This window comes from Camelus ferus, chromosome 5 (assembly GCF_009834535.1).
Source record: "Camelus ferus isolate YT-003-E chromosome 5, BCGSAC_Cfer_1.0, whole genome shotgun sequence".
NCBI classification, from domain to species: Eukaryota; Metazoa; Chordata; class Mammalia; order Artiodactyla; family Camelidae; genus Camelus; species Camelus ferus.
In genome coordinates this window covers 32,670,717-32,692,300 of record NC_045700.1, presented here as the reverse complement: position 1 = coordinate 32,692,300, position 21,584 = coordinate 32,670,717, and the positions used below count along the sequence as shown (strand labels likewise).

At 33.2% G+C, this 21,584-nt stretch overlaps 1 protein-coding gene across 2 annotated transcripts in view; it reads right to left on the bottom strand.

Moving 5' to 3' along the window:
- Positions 1-7,263: 7,263 nt before the first annotated feature.
- The window catches only part of KCNJ3 (potassium inwardly rectifying channel subfamily J member 3), a 123,680-nt gene continuing 109,359 nt past the window's right edge, over positions 7,264-21,584 (bottom strand). Inside the window, exon 3 of one of the 2 annotated variants that reach the window (XM_006193588.3) lies at positions 7,264-11,573. In XM_006193588.3, the coding sequence (XP_006193650.2) occupies positions 10,987-11,573 (587 nt within the window). In that variant the 3' untranslated portion in view covers positions 7,264-10,986. The remainder of the gene's footprint in view (positions 11,574-21,584) is intronic. The other variant, XM_032479460.1, reaches the window with a different exon arrangement.

The following is a 21,584-nucleotide window of genomic DNA, read 5'->3' as shown; positions in this document are numbered from 1 at the left end:
ACATCTAAAATAATTATTGTAGTCTCTTTATTCCCTCTCAAAGAGCATAATTTTCACATCTCAAACTTTCTGGGAATGTGTATGAATATACGTACACCAAAATGCATTAGGTCATTTATTATTTTCAAACTCTGATCTAGTTATTTGTACTGCACTGAATAGGCATGAATTCTAACACTAATTAAAGCAAGTACTTGGAATAGTGATCTGGCAGCTCAGAATTTTTTTAAACTACTTTGAGATGGAGCTTGGCTAACTTGCTTTCTTATCATCAGTATTGTTTTCCTCTTGGTTTTTGCCAAGTCATCTGCCAGTAAGTGTACTGAATACTCAGATAGTTCAGGAATGAATTTCTTCCAAGGGAGCATACTAAATCAAGGAATTATTCTGAGAGAAAATTAAAATCAAACCCTTAATTAAAATTAAACCTATGCTAGTCAGGCAAAAAATATCTGCCATGTTTATTTAATATCTTCCACTAGATATAAATTAAACTAGAGTTATATGGTGAGACTGAATGGAAGTCGACATTTGTCTAACCCAACCAAGATGCTCAGGGAATAATACACTGTGTCTCTGCCCACCATACCAGATATTGATTAGGGTGACCAGTTCAATTCAATTCAATTTCTATTGAAATTTCAAGTGATCTATATGATTTTAGGGACACTAAGATTACAGTCAATACAACTGATTGACTTTGTTTTTATTTTTCTTTCCCTAAATGTGGTAAATTAGTTATAAATTAGCAGTAACTCTGATTGGTATCTCATCAAAGCTCACACAGTTCCAGGGATGAAATGTAGGAGGCTTTTATGTATGACTATCAGTCTGCATGTGGTCTACATTGGTGGGTCACTATGCTGAATCCCAAGGTTGGATGAAAGGGTCAGTATATGAACATGTATTTCTTTGAGGGTCATCTAATAACAATCAAGTTTTTATTTCTCTGAAAATAATTACCAGAAAGACATTTTGTTGCATAAATTTTAAATTCTAGTGATTTAACCAGTGAATCTTTAATTATTAACCTTTAAATAATGGAGAGTCTGTAATATTATTTTAGATGACTCTAACTTGTGTGCCAACACTGGTTATTGCTTTTTTCTTTTTTTGAAATTTCATCTTGGATTAGAGATTAATAGGAGTTATTTCTCTGAAACACATACCTGATACAAAAGTCACTTCTTGATCTAATATCAAATTTGTTATATTTTAAAATCTTTGCTTCTTCGTAGTTTGCATTTTACCAGCTTTTAAAAAGTCAAGTTAATGCTTTTAAATGTAGCAAGAAAAGGAAAAAGAGGAAATAAACTTTCAAATAACACTTTCCTTTGGGGAAATGTTCAGGTAATTTGGAGCGCTTGATTGCAGTGGTTGAGGAGATTGAAGAGACAATGTTGTGAAAGTATAATGAGAGCTAAAAACATCTGAAATTGTTGGTTGTTCTTTGGGGAATCGTTAGCTTTTTCCTTTTCAGATAAGGGGAGCCACATAAAATGATTTCCTTTTTCCCCTTACTTGCTAGAAGTGAAATATTACATTCAGTTGCAGTATCTATATTAACTTTCGCAGTTACAATATATTTTCTCGGTCTTTTCTCGTCTCTCTTGTGTCTTCAGTTTTATTCATTTTCTCCTGTAACATTTTGTAAGCCTCAAAAGTTCTTAGGGATCTGAGCTGTAAATAAAGTTTAATGAAAAATATGTTGGTTCAAATGAAATAAAAATTGTGTTTATTTACCCCCTATGTGTGTGGAAAGAGCGAACTTTTCTAAAATATATATCTGATTCCACCATCCCTTTAGAATCTTTAAAAGTTGTCTTCAACATAAAAATCCAACTATTTTCTGAGGGTTATAATATCCTTTATGAATAGGTCCCTACTTAGCTTTCTAATTATCTCCTATATTTTTACACTTTCATACCCCATGACCTAGCCTTTCTGAACTACTTATATTTGCAAAACATGTTTTCCAAACTCTATGACTCTATAACACTGCTTCCTTTACTTCTCCTCCTTTTCATTATCTATGTAATTTCTCCAAATCTCTGAAAACACAGTCTCACTGTCCCTTACTGCAAAATGCTTTTCAAGATCTTCCCAGCTCCTTTCCCCACCCCAATCCCACATCTGATATGAATTGGATCACCTGCTTCCTTGGTGCACCCATAGCATCCTGTGCAGTTATACCTCAAAACATTCAGAACACTGTATGTTAATTAACAGTCATCTCTAATAAGTTTGGAGTGCCTTTATTACCTTCTATAACTCTGGTGTATATCATAACACCTACAACATACTAGGCACACAAAATTGACCAAACAAGTATTTATTTTTGATTTGAAGCTTTTACGTTGATGAGTCTCTGTGGACATTTCAACCTCGTAGTTAATTTCCAACTGGAGGAGAACCCAGAAAGTTCATGTCACTGGACAACCATTGGTTCAGTTTCTACACATTGTATAAATTGATTCCATCATTCCAAGTAAGAGCTCTCTTATATAAAAGGTATGTTTGACAATTTGGAAAGTATTAATAGGATATTGGGAAAAGAAACAAAATAAAATCTAAAACCAATGACTGAAAAATGATGTATGGGTTCACAATGGATTATTGGTATGAACACTGGTCATTCCCAGTTAGTGCTCTATTCCAACTGTAACCAACATTTGATTCTTATCCATCTTATCCAATGGGGAAACTACCCTCTCCAAGACTAACTGTAACGCATACTTCCCAAAGCAGTTTTTCCTCCAACTTGATTATCAATCATTATTTTATCCACAAATGAGCCTAAGATTTATGATTAATCTTTAAATTTTTCACTTTCTTTAAGAAACTCTTCCTATCATTGTATAGATTTCAATTTCTTTACCGATTTCTGCCACTTAATGCTTTCTTTACTGTTAAATATGAATTTGGTAAGTCAGCCAGAATGAAGTGTCTGGCATTAAACATGAGTCTCATTTTAGGCAAAAAACCACAGTTGGATGAGAAAGTTCATTTACATGTACAAATCTAGATAATTTTAAGTAAAGTCCTAGGTAATGTGAAATAAGAATCTTAGAATATAATGTAATAGAGTTTCATACTATAAATTTTATAAACAAGAAAGGTGAGAGCCAGTGAAGTCAAACCTATACAGGGTTACAAAAATACAAGTCTATAGTGTAATTAATTGTCTTAGTCTGTGCACAATTTTCCTTTTATTCCAAGTAGCTTTATGTAACTAGGAAGTTACTTCATCAGTGAAGAGGGGGAGGAGATAAAAGTTGACAATAAAAAACAATCATTTATTTAGGAAGCTTTAATGAAAAAGGAGGCCATATATCCCATAGACTTTACCAGCCTATATCATTGTAAGTTCATATCACTATAATAACAGGATCCTGGGTAGAAGACATGCTATCAGCTTTTATTTATAGAAATAAACCTGCACGTAAGTGACATTTTCTGATTTTCCCTTATTCAGTCAGCCACTAAAATGTAAAGCTTGACCGAAATATCAAATCTCATGGGCTCATCCAAAGTCTCAGCATACAGTTTATTGATCTTTTGGGTTAAAATACAATGGAAATTATTTCTAAAATTAATCTGTAGGTCACAAGATTTCATACACTTTTAGTGTCTATGTGGCACATATTTTTCTGCCAAAACATACCAACATCAGCTTTTAGGTTATTTACTGAAATTTAAATCCACCCTTGATATTGTTTTAAGACCAAAGGATGGGGTGTTAACCAAGAAAAGTGGACCTGATGTGCAAGCTTAGGTTCAGGATGTTGAAGTTATGGATAACATTTTCAATCTATTTAATGAAACACTGTTTTGTTTTATTTTCTTCTCTGAAAAACTGTAAAATAAAACCTGGGCAGACATTTGCTCCCAGACTATGACAAAAATAGATTTCTAAGAGAAAAATAGTATGTTGTTAAATATGTTTCCTCACAAGGAAGGATGACACTTTTGAAAATAAATGCCTGCTCTTATTTTTAAATATACTTAGATTTGGGGAAGGAAATATTTTGTTGAAACTATATTCTTTTTCTTTAAAGGGGGATAAGTTAGACAGTTTAGTGAGATAGTCAGAATAAGCGTCCCTAAAGAAGCCCACAACAAAATCTCTGGAGCTGTGAATATGTTATCTTACTTGAGAAAAGAGACTGCCATGTGTGATTAACTTAAAGACCTTTGGATGGGGAGATTATTTTAGATTATCTAGGTGAGCCCAGTGTAATCACAATTGCCCTTAAAAGTGGAGGAGGAAGGTCGAAAAGTCACAAGAAGATGCAACTATGAAAGAAAGGCACAGAGAAATGCAACTTTGTTGGCTTTGATGATGGAAGAAGAGAGCAATGAACCGAAGACTATGGATGGTCTCTAGAAACTGAAAAGGTCAAGGAAATGAATTCTCTTCTAGAGCCTCCAGAGAGAACTGCAGCCCTGGTAATGTGTTGATTTTCACCCAGTGAGAACCATGTCAAATCTCTATCTATAAACTGTGGGATAATAAATTTGTGTTATTTATGCTGCAAATTTGTGGTAACTTATTATAACAGTGATAGAAAATTAATACAGTTAATATGGCCTTTTCTTCTCAAAATGGCAGATTAAATATAAACATTTATCTCTGCTGTTTCCTGAAACTATTGAAACAATAGCAGAGAATCTTTTAAAGGCATAGCAGATAGCAAAAAGTTCAGGAAAGGAGACAGTAATCCAAAGAACTCCTTGAAAGTCTGTTTGAAAAGCAGACTTCCCTTTGTTTTAATCAACTCAACTGGTTTTCAGAACAAGGGCAGCCAGGTACCTCCTCTGTAGGAAGGTGATTACAGAGTCTTAACCTGGGCAATGTCAGTCATTGGCTTTAAAGAAGCAGCTTAAGGATTCTAACGTCCAGTGAATAGTCCAACCATGCCACTGAACAGTAAAGACCACAGCTGGACTTACCCCATACAAGTGCACAGAGCCTCAATAACCCTTTTATTGCCTCGCTAGAAAAATAGATTCAAAATCATATTATTGAAAGATACTAAAAACAGAATGCGGGGAGAAGAAACATTTAAAACACACTCTCAATAATTTGAGAGAGCTAAAATCCTTCACTTATGATACAAGAAAAAGATCCTTTAAAAAAGGAAATAGTTAAGGAACAACAACAAAAAGTTCTTGTTGAAAATTAAAACTACTATAGATGAAAAATAAACATCTTGAAAAGATAAATGAAATCAAATAGATGGATATAAATGAAAGTCATAGAAGATAAAATTAAGGAAATTTCCAAGAAAGTAGAGAAAAAAATACAGAAATAATAAATAAAAGAGGAAACATGAGAATACTAGAAAATCATCCCCAGAGTTCCAACATCCTAATAATGAGATTTCCAGAAAGAAGGATGAGAGGAAGACGGAGGGGAATAAATACAGGAAAATGCTAAAGAAAATTATCCTGATGGATGCGAGTTTCCAGACTGAAAGTGCACAGCAAAGCAGATTAAAAATGGATTTACACTTAGAGGCAGAGATTTTGAAAGTTTAGAACACCAGGGAAGATTAGAATATCCTATAAGCTTTAAGGGGAGAAATCAGTTTTATAGAAGGATTAAAACTTAATGGCATCAGATATCTCAGTAGCAACACAGGAAACTAGGAGAAAAAGGAACAATGCCACTGAAAATCAGAAAGAAATTTCTACACTGGGCCAAACTCTTAATATTAAGTATTAGGGATAAATTAATTTATTTAAAGATACCAAGCTTTCAAAAAGTTTACTACCAGATTTTTTTTTTTTTTTTTTTTTTTTTTTTTTTTACTGAGAAACTCCTGGAAAATGTGCTTCATCAAAACCAAGTAATAAACCAAGAAAGCTGAAAACATGTTCCATAAAACAAGATTTCGATACCAAGAAAGAGGTGAATGAAATCTCCATGATGATGATAAAGGGAGATCCCAAGACAAGAGCTGCACAGTAGATTGAAAGAAATTCACACACTTGAGCAGATCAGAATGCTTTGGCAGAGATTTCTTCAAGAAGATAAAATTGCTCCAATATCTTATATGTTTGAGGAGTTAACAGAAAGATATTTATAATTAGGAAAAACACTGTGGCTAAATTAGTGATAAGTATGTATAAATAAGCTAAACAAAAACCACTCTATCAACTCACAGGGGGAGAGCTGTGAAGGGTAGGAAAAATGATCAAAAAACATGGGCTGAAATGCAATAGAGCTTAAAACACTGATTATCTAATTAAAATATGATATAAGAATATTGGAAATTTAAGATAGGTTGCATATTGTAGAGATGTGGTGGGGATCAAGTGTAGAAACAGAACTAGAGCTCATCCACCAAATGGAACATCCGGAAGAAGCAACTGCATATCAATAGAACCACCCAGAGGGCAGGGACTACTCAGGTTTGTGAATTTAATTTAACCCTCTAAACAATCTCTGAGAATCAGTTTTTTCAAGTGTGTAACAGGGATAATTTCTACCATGTAGAGCTGTTGTGAAGATTCAAATAATGCATGCAAATCAGCATGTGAGTGTTTGACTTGCGGAGCTGGTAAAGGATAAGCAGGAGTTAAACTGGATGATATTCTTAGTAAGCAACAAGAAGGAATAAAGGGCCCTACCGTATTTGCTGTCCACAGCATGCATAGATCAAACACAGTCCACATATTCAAAAACACCTGTGATTTCAAGAAAACTTTATGGGTTAAAAAATCACAATTTGGAAAACAATTCTACTGGATAATGAGGATCATTCTTTTTGAATTCCACTAGTACAGAATACAAGAACTTGACTTTGTGGATTAATTCTGTGAGGTGCCAGAGAGTGGAACACATGACATCATAGAACTCATCTGATCCAAAATTGGGAAAACACCTTCTCTTCGAACCACTGTGAGAAAAAGTAACTGAACACTTTTTTAAAAAGTTCGTTCGATAGTTGAAATTAGGAAAACTGTATTTGTCTGCTTTACTTACTGTGGCTCTTAAAACACGGGTTTAGCAAAGGGTAAAGCTAGATGGTCATGAAGCTTCATCCAAATGCAGATCTCAAATAATTTGCATTAGTAAGTTCAGGTTCCATAATGCTGAAGCATCTCACCAGTAAGAAACCAAAATAAAAGTAACCCTCAAGGAAAGACTTTTAATGGATTGAATCATTGATTTTTTTAGGAATGAAGATTCTTACAATAAACAGAATCAAGTAATATGAGTAATTAACTGTTGGAAAGTAGAAAAATGATGAGCACACTGTAAAAATTTAACCCAATCATACTTTGAAAGTTTAATACAGTTTTTATAAAACTGAACTTGCAGTATTGAATACATAAGTTTATATTTTTGAAACCTAAATGACCTTGTACATTTAAATAATAATAAAATGCATGCCTGACAGTGCAGTTAGTTTGATGATAATTTGAATATGTACAACATAATTCAAGTACAAATTTTGAAGTAGAGCTCTCAGGTGTGCTGTAAAATCAAGCTGAACTCTCTTCATAGGATGAAATGGTAGAGATTTTCATTCAAATAGAATGTAAGCCACTTTCCCCATAATCTCACTTTTCCTACAAGAGAAATAATCCATTATAATCCCATCCTGTTTCCAAAAACGTGGCTCTTGATTTCTGAGACAACCAAATATTTCTCAGAGTAATTAAAGCCATATATGGATGAATTTAAAAGAGCATAAGAATTTTTTCAGAAGTAATTAATGATAAAATATCCTTATTTTTAATTTAATATATATTTACAAAAGTATATTCACATATTGCTGAGGATATTTAAATTGAAGATAAGCATTATCAAAATAATTGTATTTCTTTTATTTACATCATTTTGATAAATAGAATGAAATATTTTACCATGACAGGAGCTATACCATGAAAATCCCATAGAAAGAGACTAGTTTCCAGTCATTAAGTTGAATTATTCAGTTCAATGAACACATTACATTTTGCTTCCAATAGTCATCACGTTGGTGGGCTGAAAATTATCTTGACTTAAGTTGACTTTTACTTTCTTTGATTTGAGATCTTACAAATTCCTGAAATGGAAACACCAGAGGTTTATTTTTCATTCAGTCAATAAAATGCATAATTTTTCACTGCCAGGAAAACATGTCATGTACAGATGGAACAAATGTTACAGGAAATCACTTTGATAAGAAGTCCTGCAGGCTGAAATGTATGAAACTGAGATGACTTTGCTTGGAATGATCAGTGTCAAAAAAAATCAGCAAAATGAGAAGAAAAAAGCAATTCTTTATTTTTATCCAAATATATCAGACTTCATAATTTAGTTTCAACAAAAACGTAGAGTCACCATATATCATCCAAACTGGGACATGGTAAGAGTGAAAGGGAGCACTGTTAATAATTACACACGTACAACAGGTATAAACTGAAACTCTCCTGGGTAAACTGGAACCTAAGATCAGCTTATCAATAGGGGTTAAACTGCAATTACATGCAGAAATCATCCCTCTCCCATACATATGTGGGAAAGATAAGGGAATAGTATTCACTAAGAAAAATTAATTTGGCAAAGTGATTCTTTCTCATCAATCAGGTCTCTGTTCAAATACCACCGCCTCCCTGAGCCAGTCACCTCTCCTAAGATAATCAATCTTATTTCACCCAGTCATTTTCCATCATGTTAGCCTGTTTTCCTTCCTTCAGACTGATATTTTGACTCTCTGAAATCGTCTCATTTGCTTTTTGTCTCCCTCTCCCTACTCTCCTGCCGATAATGCAGTGTTTGAATGAGCAGTGACCTCTTCTGACTTAGTCATATCCAAAGCCACAGGAGCTAAAAATGTCTAGAACATAAAAGGCATGCAAAAATTTTGTTGAATGAATGAATGAATATATTTGGAGAGTTTATTTTTGGTCCTATATTCTCCTTGGTGTCAAAGACAAATTAAAATGACTCTCCAAATTAAAGTATGGCTCTGTTCAGTTTTAAGTGGTTGGACTAAATGATCTATGCAGTATCTTCCACTGATAATAAATATACTGTGCCCCCTGGACCCCCTTCTCTCCCAGCTACTATTTCATTTCCTATATCCAACAAATAAGAAAGTCTGGGGGTCATGGGTAGGGCAACCAGCTCCATTCACAGTGGATGGATGCTCAGAGTTGATCATTTTGCCAGTAACGATTCCCTGGTATATGTTTGCACCTACAGAATTTGATAAAGAGGTAGCCAGAAGGTATTATCATAGTCAATGATAGAATTGTGGATGTAATAATTTTCCAATAAAATCATCACAGGGTTGATAAAAACTGGGAAGTGATGAGAGTCCAAACCAGCCATTAAGATTTACATATTTGTGAGGAGAAAGATTAATTCTGGACAGATTTAGACTGAAATGCCCAAAGAAGTTTTATAGGAAAATCCATCCATGATAATCTGATAAGGAGCACTTATAAATTTTCATAAAAATCTCTGCATTCCAGATCTTTATTTTGCATGTGTTCTTCTGAGGAATGGTTTTGATTCCCACTAATGGGTCATAAATCAGACCTTTGGGTTCAAAAAATATTACTGCTAAAATGATTTTGGGAGGCCAGAGATCCAAGACACCAATAAAAAGAACGTTTACCAAAACAAAACAAAACAAAAAACCCACAAGGGTAAAATATCTTCAAGTCATCTGGTTTTAAATTCTCTCATGTATATACAAAATATTCCTTCTAAATTGAGTGACAGGCATGGGATGAGATAGGTTCCCCAGATGAGGAAAAAAGTCTTTCCTTTTATAACAAATGCCACAAACAAGAGGATGGCATAAAAAAGAGACTCAATTAGACATACACATTTTAAGCATAAATATTATCATCTGTTTCATTGTATTAACTCATAAGGATAAATCATTAGTTTTTAAAATGACAAAAGTCCAAGAAAAAGAATAAAAATGTTACCAATGACTCAGTTTGAAGCAGGGACCATTAATTATGTAGTTTCACACAGATTCGAACATATCCAATGTAACTTGGCTACTGACTGTTACAATGACAGCATTTGTTCAGAGCTCATATTTGCATTAAATCATATGCAAAAGAGATTTCCAGACTTTAATTCGCCCAGGAAAGGGACAACTCTCAAAATAAGCAATGTTTATTTTTCCCCAGTACTAGCAACTTCTAAAAATCATAAGAAATTTTCAGCATATTGGTATGCTTTAAAATTTACAAGTTAAATAAATACTGGTTATATTTCTGCAGGGCCATAAACAGAACAGACTTGTGTGACTCCCTTATATAAAGCACAATTGAAACTCTTCCAGGACCTTAAACAGCAGAAAACATTAAATCAGATTTTAAAATGACAAATAATTTAAGGCTAAAATATTTGGTGTTAATGATTAATGCCAGAAGCCTTCCTAGCCTAATAAAGTAAACATGCACAAGAACTACAACTTCGAACAAAACATCACAATTTTATCAGATATATATGTATGTATGTGTGTGTATATTTATGGATATACATGTGTGTGTATATATAAAACTGTATTTTATACACACACACACATATATATATATATATAGTTTTATCACCCTGAAAGCTATTGATTCATGTTTGGCTTAATACATATTTTAGAAATGTTGTGGAGAGTACCACCTCTTTAAATATATATATATGTATATATATATATACATTTTCCAGAATATACAATATAAATATACCATATAGAAATCATGCCATAAAACTAAATGCAAAATTTGCACGTTATTGCATGCTGGATGTGATAATACATGCCCGTTAATAAGAACCTCCTTGTGGTGTTCTCCCTTCACAACTTTTCCTTTCTGCACAGTAGCAATATTTGAAAAGGAAGGGTTCTCAAATATGCATATATGACTCGGGGGAAATGTACCTTTCAGATTCCTTAGAGAGGATGATCTCATCCACCAGATATGGGACTATTACTAAATCAAACAGTAAATAATGCCTGAAGGGGTGTTTTGTTATGTGAATCTATCCGAGTTCATTTTTCTTAATTTTGCTGGAAGATTCCCTTCCATCCTGGCTGCTCCTCCTGCCATCTTTTGAAGCTTTGGTGGCAAATCAGCCACTGACTGGCTCATGGGATCGGACAACATTTTGGTGGTTTTTGATACCAGTTTTTCTTCTGAATTGCCAGGTACTGAACTTATTCGTTGAAGTTTCATGGGCAAATCTCCCAAGCTGTAGGCTTTTTCAGAAGTTGTAGAACTCATTCTTAAGAGTTTTTTGGGAAAGTCTTCTCTTCCAGTAATTTTCTGTAGCTTAGATGGAAGTTTGGTACTAATGTCATCAAGTCCATCTAAGCATTCCACAGAATTGTGTCTTTCTTTGCTGTTAGTTATGGCTGGTGCTATTAAAGGGGACGACATAAGTAGCATTTCCTCCTGTTCTTTCACACTGTACGGTGGGGTGGGGACTTCAAATGTTGCATGGAACTGGGAGTAATCAACTTTAAAGAATCCTTCTTCTAAGGAAATTACAGGAAAAAAACGATGACCCCAAAGAACTTCGTCTTCAGTGTATGACGTTCGAGCTTGACAAGTCATCCCTGAAAGCAAAAAGAAAATCCTCGATAAATTATGCATAGTAGAAGCACAGGTTAAGGCAGTTTGAACTAAAGAGTTCATTTTGCTTTCTTATTTAAGCTTTGGACTGTTTATCTGAGAGACTGAATAATAGAATATGTTAAAAGTTGTGATGTATTAATAGCTTTGATACATACACTTTCTTCCAATAAAATACAAAGGGTACTTTTACTCTTCATGTTTGGAAAATAATACATCAAAGCTTAACTAATTGTTTATTATCCATAAACCAAGAAGTAGAAATAGCATAGAATAATTTCATAACACATGTCTTTTCTATAAGGAGATAAGTGGAAAAATCACATAGTCATTTTCCGTCATTCAAGAAGCAACGTGATATAGGAAACAAACAAAAACTGATTTTGAATCCAAACTTTACCTCTGTGTAAACTTAAGGATACTTAACTGAGTACCACTTTCCTCTTCTGCAGAGTGAAGCATAAAAACACCACTGTCTCATAGGACTTCTATGAGCATGAAATAAAATTATGTGTGCAGAAATGTAAAACGTGCCATGTAATGTCTAAAAATGGTTGGCGTTTATAAATGAGAGCTAAGATAACTATCCCAAGTATTTGCTAAATAAATATAAGTTGAAAATATTTCTATGTTGTATAATGGAAAGTCATTGTACAATGTGATTCTCTTCCTCCTGAGCTTTAAGGCCAGAATGGACTTTTGCTCAAGTTTTAAAAATCCATATGCTGAAATCGGTAATCTGGGCCACTGTGATGTGACAAGTTCTAGTCTTACTATACAAATCTCTGAAACTAGATGCTGGATATTAGATGAAAAATGTCACTATTTATATATTATGTTGCTTGGATATCATGTATCTTATGCTGTTCTGATTTACTCAATTGTATTCTCCCCACAAATCATATATGAAGACTGTTACTGTTACATCAGTCAACCTCTGAATATTCATTGTGTGAAGACTGGCAGTACATGAATAAATTAAAACCATATATTAAATTTCAGTTTTATATTAATGAAAAGGTACGATTTTCTGTAAGTTGCCAAATTCGTTACTCCAGTTTTACTATCAGATTTCTATTAAAGACTATTAAAATGGAAAATGATAGATGAATTTTTAAAATGCATCTCTTCAAAAGTTAAGTATAATTTATACAAATAGTAACAGTCTTCTTTCATTTCTATTCTCCCTTTGTCATTTTGCAAATAATTTTATTGTGGTTAAGCCTAGAATACTTTGGGTAAAGAGATATTCTTTCTTTTTCCCCCTGACTAGTATTCACAGATGCAATACTTAGAATTAGGATAAAATGCCTAAGTCAAAAGCCATATTGTAGATAAATGAAATCCCTCATTGAATCCTTCCAAAATCTTACATTATCATTATTATCAGTTACGTATCACCAAGGAATCAGTTGTTATGACATAGGTACTGTCTTTTTCCAGATAGTTTTTAAAGAAATTTATGTAGAAAACAAATGTCCATCTCAGGCACTGTGTTAGGTGCTCTCTCTCCATATTAATTCTAACCAATATCATCCTAGTAAGAAAACATTCTTATGTCTATTTTAAAGATAAGGAATCTAGTTAGTGTTCAGAGAGGTTAAATCATCCTGAACTTTCTTCCTTACAGATCTAGGAAGTTGTAGAAAAAAGAAATCAGAATGATTACAATTTCTGGTTTTGTTGTTGCTTTTACTTTGCCGTGATATCTCTATTATTTTGGATAGGAAGCTGACTGTAAACTATGTATCAATTTAACTGTCATGGTGGAAGTCTGACAGTGACCAGACATCAGTCTTCAAAATTATTATCATATCAAGAATATCCCCCAGAAATATTTATATGCAAAGATAACAAAGTTAATTTAAAAAGTAATTTGTACATTTTATAGACATGCACATGGTAAGTAGCATTCTATATTTTCAGATTTCCAGCCTCTGACTAAGTATTTCATGAGGCAAAATTACAGATCGTCACTTATTCAAGAAAGATAAAAAATGTATTTCCTGATATATTTACTTGGCTTTATTTTGAGGAATTTAAATATTGAGTAAACTACCTAGAATAAAGAACAAATATTGATGTTTCTATCCATTAATATATGAAATAATAAAAAAAATAAGTACTCTTTATTTGTTTAATTAAAGAAGGATCCTTTAATTTCTTTCCAAGAGCAATCACTCTCATGAATTCTTTATGTATCTTTCCAGTCCAGGGTATTAATTTAAATTTAAGAAAAAAGATTACAAATATATATTTATTGTTAAGTGATGGTACTTCCTTTTCAACCCCATTTTAATTTTTAAAATTCGTGCCATTGAAAATTGATGGTGGGTGAAATTATCTGACATGAGGGCACATAGTCAATATAACTCAGTGTTTACCTTTGTATCCTAGATTTGTGGGTTTGTCCTTTGGTCACTAAAAATGAATGTATATTGAGTTCAAGTAACTTCAGATCATGAACTTTGTTCAATTATTTCTAACAGTAGAGTACCTATTGAAATAAAATTTGATTCCTATCACTACTTAGCCCATATTTAGTGACTTTTTTCTTTACATTCAGAAAGGACTATGAAATTAAAAATCAAAACTCTGCCCCCATTACTGATCATTCTAATAAACCACATTGTTGATCCCCAATGCCTACCTTGAGTTGTTTCCTATGTAGTTATTGGAAGCCATAGAGAAGAACTAGAGAAACTTAAATGGAAGAAAAACTGGGGGAAATAAAATCTTGTAAAATTTTCACTTTGAGGAAACAGGACATTGATAATTAAGGTGCTTAAGGTGCAATGCCATCTACCATGGGAACAGGTATTTCAAGTGTTGTTCACATAAAAATACCTTTAAGCATTGTTGGTGGATTATTCTGACTGAACAGGAAGGAGGGAATTTTATTTTACTATATGAAATTGACTTTACTTCCTTCCATAGCAAACTAATACTTGGGAGGTAACATTTTTAAATAATTGCAAAATATATAAATTTGGCTTCCAATCACACTACGAAATATCTTGTGAAAATTCTTCAGAGCTCTCTGAGCCTCAGTTTACTCTTCCACATGGTAGGCATAATAATATTCTCTGATGAGGCTGCAGAGAGCTTGAGATAAGTAAAGTGTACAGAAGAGTGCTTGGTATTACACAATGCTCAGTAATAACTGCTTTTGAAAATCATTCTGTGGGTGATCATTTGCATTTGCTCTTTTTCCTGGAAATTAGTGATAATGAATTAATATAAGTGGAGAATTTTGACATATTAGTAACTTGTCCCATATTAGTAGTATAGAAAACTAAAACTTGCAAGATATCAGATAGCAGTTCTCTTTTGAAATAGTCAATTAAACATTCAAAATATTTAAAAATATAAAAAAGATACATTATTCATCTTCCTAATTTTTAGAGTTTCTTACCATTTTCAACCTAATTAGCTAGAATAGCAGGGGAGACTAAGTTTGGAAATTTGAGGTGTGTTAAAAAGGCCTCAGCAAACTGAGTGACCACAACCCATTGTAATACTTTGGTAATTTTACAAAGAACATTTGCCAGCACTTTAAAACCTTTGTTTGTCCTTCTGCTGTTCCTTTTACAGACATTTCCAATTCAATAACATCATCGTTTTAAAGTCTTGGTTTCCCCTCAGAATATTAATGTGCAATCAACATATGGATAACAATATGGAAGCATTATAAACTGGATAACAGGAAACATTATGATGGTCAATCTGCAGTTTAGACCACATGCTAAGGTATAATTGAGAAACTACTTCTTTTTACAAAAGTTACCCCAAAATGGTGTGGAAAAAAATAGAATACTGATTTCAGTTGAGAAGATTTAACGTAAGTATAGTTATGTTTTCTAAGAACATGTATGTTTCATAGTATTTTTCCTTCTAGAATGCATTATCTTGTGATATTTCTTATGCTAAGGCAATTTATTTAAAAGTAATCCATGCTTAGATTCATAATGACAAATGCCATTTGAAGCAACATAAATGCAGGTGAATAGCATTATTCAAAAGACACTGCACGATCACACCTCTTAACTGGCAATGCGACTGTTTGCATGTTTTAACCAGATCCCAGACTTGAACAAATGTGATGAAAATCAACACGAGCCCATCTCTGTGGGAAATGGCAAAGTAACAGATGCTGCTGGAACTGCAAATAGCTGGGACTTCTGAATCCTTGTATGAAAAACATTTTGTGAAAAAAATGACTTATTCTGTGCACTGATTTGTGGACAAAAAGGCTGTATATTGTTGTTTAGTCTAATTCATTCTAGAGTCAGTTTCAATTTAAAGAGACAATGCAGTCTAATCTCTCCATTTTTGACTTTTCTGATTCTGCCTTCACACCGTTAAGTCCATCTCCTTAACTAAATTGAACCTCCATTCAAGTAAGAAGTCGGAAAGCTTTGTAAGTGAAAATGGCATAGTGAGTTGTTATTTGACAAGTCTTTAATTAAACTTTCAGAATACCTCCACCTCTGTTATTCTTTATTGTTTCTTCTGGGCAGAGATAGTACCTACTTGAGGGGGCTACGAGAGGGTTAAACAGAGTAGAACTGCAGGCCAAGGGGAATGTCTGGGTCCCATGACACAGAAAATACCAAACAATCAATAACTTCTGCACAGCAGAGCCTTCATCTAAACCTTACTCAGTATAGAAGTTGCTGAGAGAGGGAGAGAGAGAGGGAGGAAATTCTCCATAAGGGTGGCTGTGGCTGTGCTTTCTTTGTGTGCACTAAACAAAAAGAAAAATAAATGCAAATCTCTTTCAATAAGTGATGTAATAGTAAGAAGAAGAAGTAACATTGCTATAGGGCCTACTACGTGTCAGATCTCTTTCTGAGTACTGTTCAGAATCTTCACAACAGCTCTTTGAGGAAGGTGTGTGAACCCCAGTATGCCACTAATTAATGTATGATCTTTAAAAAAACGATCAAAGCCTTAATTTCATCATCTATAAAATGAAGACTCACCCTACCTATTTTACCTGGACAATCTGAGAATTAAATAAAATTAAATTTTATATATATATATATATATATATATATATATATATATATATATATATATATATATATTATATCTTGTACAGTAAACATTGGTCATTTTCATCCAGAAGTCCCTAAAAACAGGCTATAAAACTACAAATTTCACTTACACACACACACACACAAATGAAAAATTCAGCCAAGTAATATATTTTTTTCTTTTTTAAATCTATTCTTTAAATTGGTAGTGGTTTTTATAACTGAATTGACTAATAGCTTAGCACGCATAGGATGTACTATATCACAAAGTAATTTCCTAGTCCACTCTGTATTGCTCTGAGGATTATTGAATAAGGTCTGTAGCTGCATCTTCCCTAAAGTACTTCCAACATTTCACTCATCCCCCAAGATGTAATAACTGAAAGGCTCACTTGGCATTCTCTGCACGCTCTCTATTGTGTTGCACTGAGCTGGGCCCAAATTTAAACTATAAGCTTTCTGAAGAGGCATATGATGTTTGGCCTTTTTTAAATCTTGTTTATAAAACATAAAGACACTGTGTACAGTGCTGTTCAATAAAACTAAGGTTATGCCATCAGGCTCTTCTGGGATATAGGTCGCAAAGCTACTAAGAATATATAAATGGCTTCCAGAAACTGCAGTTTTCAAAGAGATGGAATCCCTTTAAAGCTCAACACATTTTGCTCAGACAGATTTTTAGTGAGCAGTAGAGGTTTCTGGCATACATTCAATCCAATATTATCCTCTATTATTTACAAGCACTTGGTCTTACAATGTGTTCTCAGACATCAGTTTGCTATAATTGCCTTAGCTCGGTCAGAGAAGTCTGGGGAAAAAAAAAAAACCAAGAAGTAAAATCCATTTATATTTGTTAGAGAAAGTGTCAATAAGAAATTTAGCGATAAAGATTTCAGATGTACTACTTTAGGTTTCTAGGTTCCCTGAAGAACAAAAGAAAGGAAAATAGACTTTTAACCATGACCAATAGAGCAAAATGTTAGATTCCCAGAAAAGAGTAAAAGTGCAAGTGGTAAGAGTTAACAGCAGATGGAAAACATGACAGAGAATTCATTGTTTTACTGCTGAAAATACATTTAAGAGAATCAAGCTAATATTAAGCAAAAGAACATGGGCTTTGAATATAAACTTGAGATTGCTGCTGTTTTAATCATACACTATTAGTGAGGCCTTAGGCATATTACTTCAATGATCTGAACTTTGACTGCTAAAAAGCATGGTTAATAATAAGGAATAATACTTTATAATGTTATTGTAATTATGAATCATATAACCTATTTAATGGGTCGACCATATTATCTGATAAATAATAAAGGTTGAACAATTGGTAGCTATTATCAATCATTATTATTATTGGAGTTCCAATTAGTTGAAAGGTTATTTTTGATGTGTTTCAATTCTTTAGGGATCACTTCATCTCTTAGAATCAACTCAAAGCGAATGAAATAGTTTTCACCTTGCTAGTTCCTATTAATTTGATATAGACCATGTGATCTACACTTATCTGGAGTATGAGGAAAGGCCAATTATTATACACATTATGAACTGAGTCAAGTCTAGCACTGTCAGCCTGGTCTGTCCTGCATAAAAGCGACTACCTTTATAGTAGCAACCACTCCCCTCAAAATACAGTTAACTTCTGTGCTTTGTTGACATGGCACTCTCTTCAGCTTTCCACTCTGACTTCATACCGAAGCGCTGCAGAATTTGCCCAATACACTTTCAACTGATTATCATTCCCTTAGCCTAACGGTGGAAATGTTCCATTCTTAGCACATCTTTTCCTATTTTCCTTCAAGGTACCTATTAAATATGCTTTTTTGCATTGACAATTATAGAATCAAATCTGTTTATGCCATTCTCTTCTCCTGTCAAGGTATGATGTTTAGTTTCCAAAACATCTTAATGGTATATGTATAATGTAACCTAATTACTATTGGGAAATACCCTATGAGCTTGATTCTGAAATACAGAAAATATATTTTTCAAAGGGAAAATGTAATAAATTTCTAGCTTAAAAGAAAGCAGACTATCTTTCAGATAATACTGGAATTTAATTATTTTGGTGAACATTATCCCTAGTCATAGGGAAGAAAATCTTTCGAAATGTTGTCGACGCAGTAACACATGTCAACTTTTTAAAAATGTTACATACAAATTACAATAATTAAATGTTTAGATTAAACACCCTGTTTTTAAAGATATTCCTAAAACTCTGCTTTAAAATGTCATTCATAACAACTTTGTGCAGTGTATGGACTAAACTGTTTGCGTCCCCTTAAAATTCATAGGTTTCAATCCTAACCCTTAATATGATGATATTAGAAGGCGGGGCTTAGTAACTTTTAAACTTTGTGATATTATAAATAAGTAAATAAACAAATTTAATTAAGAAATAAAAAACAAAGCCCATACTTACTAGAGCGTCTTCCTAGCTCCTTCAAAATCTAAGTTACCATTATTGCTTTGCTCTTTAAAAACCTCAACAACAATAACCACAGCACATAGTAAAAAATATATGCCAGATCCTAAATGTTATCTCTATGTATTGTCATATAATTCTTCCACCATTTTATGAAATACATAATACTCTTTTTTCACATGACAGATAGTGATATTGAGGTGTCAGGAGGGGGAGTAGCTTGTCCAGTATCACAAGACGAAGGATGGTTGTAGTCCCAGATACAAACTCAGTCCCTCCAAATCCAGAGCCAGTCTTTATAAGCTCTTAGCTATTCTGCTCCAATTTTCCTAAATGGACAACTTTCCTATTAGTAACTACTGTTTTCCACACATACTATCTGGCTCACGCTATTTCAAAGGCTTGCAATATCCTCTTTCATTTCTCTCTACCTGTTGACATAAACCCTTATATTAAAGCTTCAATCTCATGTCATTAATTCTATGAAGTCTTTCCTGATTTGTCTATTTTAATGTATTGTCTTTTAAATACGTCTTATTTTCATGCACTCATGCACACACATCCATGTTCCTCGACTACTAGGTTTATAAATATCTCAATGACCTACATAATTGACTTCAATCAGTAATAATACTTAACACTTATTAATATGTCAAACATTGCCTTTCTGCCAGGCACTCTCCTAGGTGCTGAATTACAAGGTGCTATGGCAATGGAGTGAAGGATCAATCCTATCAACCTCCATGTTTAAACCTAGTCTTGAAAAATGAGTAGTAGTTTGCTTCACAGTCCATATCCACCATGTGAGAAAAACACCGTCTGGGATGGGGAAAGACTTATGCACACATTCTGCTGTGTAAGGGCACAACCATTTATACCCGAATTTAGGGTACAGTTCCTGTTTGTTCATTCATCATGGTTACAGGCAAAAATCACATTAGAATATGCTTCTTAAGAGAACTCTTATCCACCTTGGCATCTCTAGTATCCAATATAGTGCCAGGTAGTAGATGCTTAATGCCTTCTTTGGAGAAACAGTAGAAGGAATGGAGGAAGAGGAAAACGGGAAGGTTAAAATAGCAGAAGTGCTATTTTTGGTTAAAATAGTGCAGGAGAAGTCAATTTTTGAATGAATTAGAGCTCGCATACCTATTAGTAATTTATTCACCACCGGTAGAGATTGTCATCAACAAAAAGAGAAGGGATATAATTAATGAACTAGATTTCTGTAATATGATAATCCTGATTGTTTTATATGCTTTTAGGGTGATGATCTATACACTAGTTCAACTCATGAACTCAAAAATTGACTTTGAAACATTTATACTAAGAGCTTCTTATTTTGATTAGTAAAGTAGGAAGGGAATAAAATTAAAATAAATTATATATAATCACTATATAGAATATGACTGATTCATGCACAAAGAATCAAGACATGCTTGCTGATAAATCACATTCAATGGTAACCAGTTTTTTCCTTAGACTTTTGCAAAATTATCCATTGTCAGATGTACATCTAAATACATTTACCAGAGAGGTTTATCTGCATTTAACTGTTAAACCAGTAAATTAAAATATGATAATTAAATTATTTGAATATTTTCAGACACTTGAATACCTGACTACTAGTTAAGTCTACACTTGATTTTAGCCAAAAGGCCGAGAAGCGATTGACTACTAGTTAAGTCTAAAGTTTTGAGGAAATTATTTCTCATGCAACCATAACTGATCACCTTATAAAATGGAGTAAATCCATTTTTATCTGACAATTGAAAACTTGTTTTCCTCTTAATTCATGAGGCTGACTTTTTACATAGGTTGCTACATCTTTCTCAATCACAAACTATAGCTATTTTTTTTAACATCTTCTTTGGCAGAAATTTAAATACATTTTATTTGCTTGCAGGCTTAGAACAGAGCCTGAACAAATATTTGCAATTCAACAGTTGTTCTGGTTCTATGCTTTGCAGTAAAAGGTGAGAGAATTTTACTTCTACGTTTGCTCTTATGTTATTTACAGAACCTAAGTGAAAAATAAAGTCCCTATCATTTTGTGGGAACTATTACTGAACAGCTTTTATTTTAGGTGTGAAAATGCCACATCACAGTTATAATCACAAGTATATGGTATTTTAGTACATGTATTTTAAAAGAAAATGAATGACTGGTATGAACAAGTATATACAGGTCTTCTGAAAGAATTTATCTTTTGCCATGACATAACAGGCATTTAAAAGTCAAGCTATTAAGTTTCCCTAAACTACATGGTTACTTATCTCCTTACATAGGACTTTAATTTATTTGAATTAAAAAAAAAAAAGAAAATCATGCAAAGTAAAAAGTTAAGATATAAAAATGCTGAGGCAAATAGCATATGAGATGCAAACAGTAACTTCCTTAAAACTGACATTTTCAGAAAGGAAATGATAACTAAACTCTGTAGGTTTATGCTAAAATATAGCTCAACTCCTAAGGCAGCCTAGATTCTCTCCCAGGTTCTAAGTGAAAAATTATCTGTCTACAGCATTCTTTTC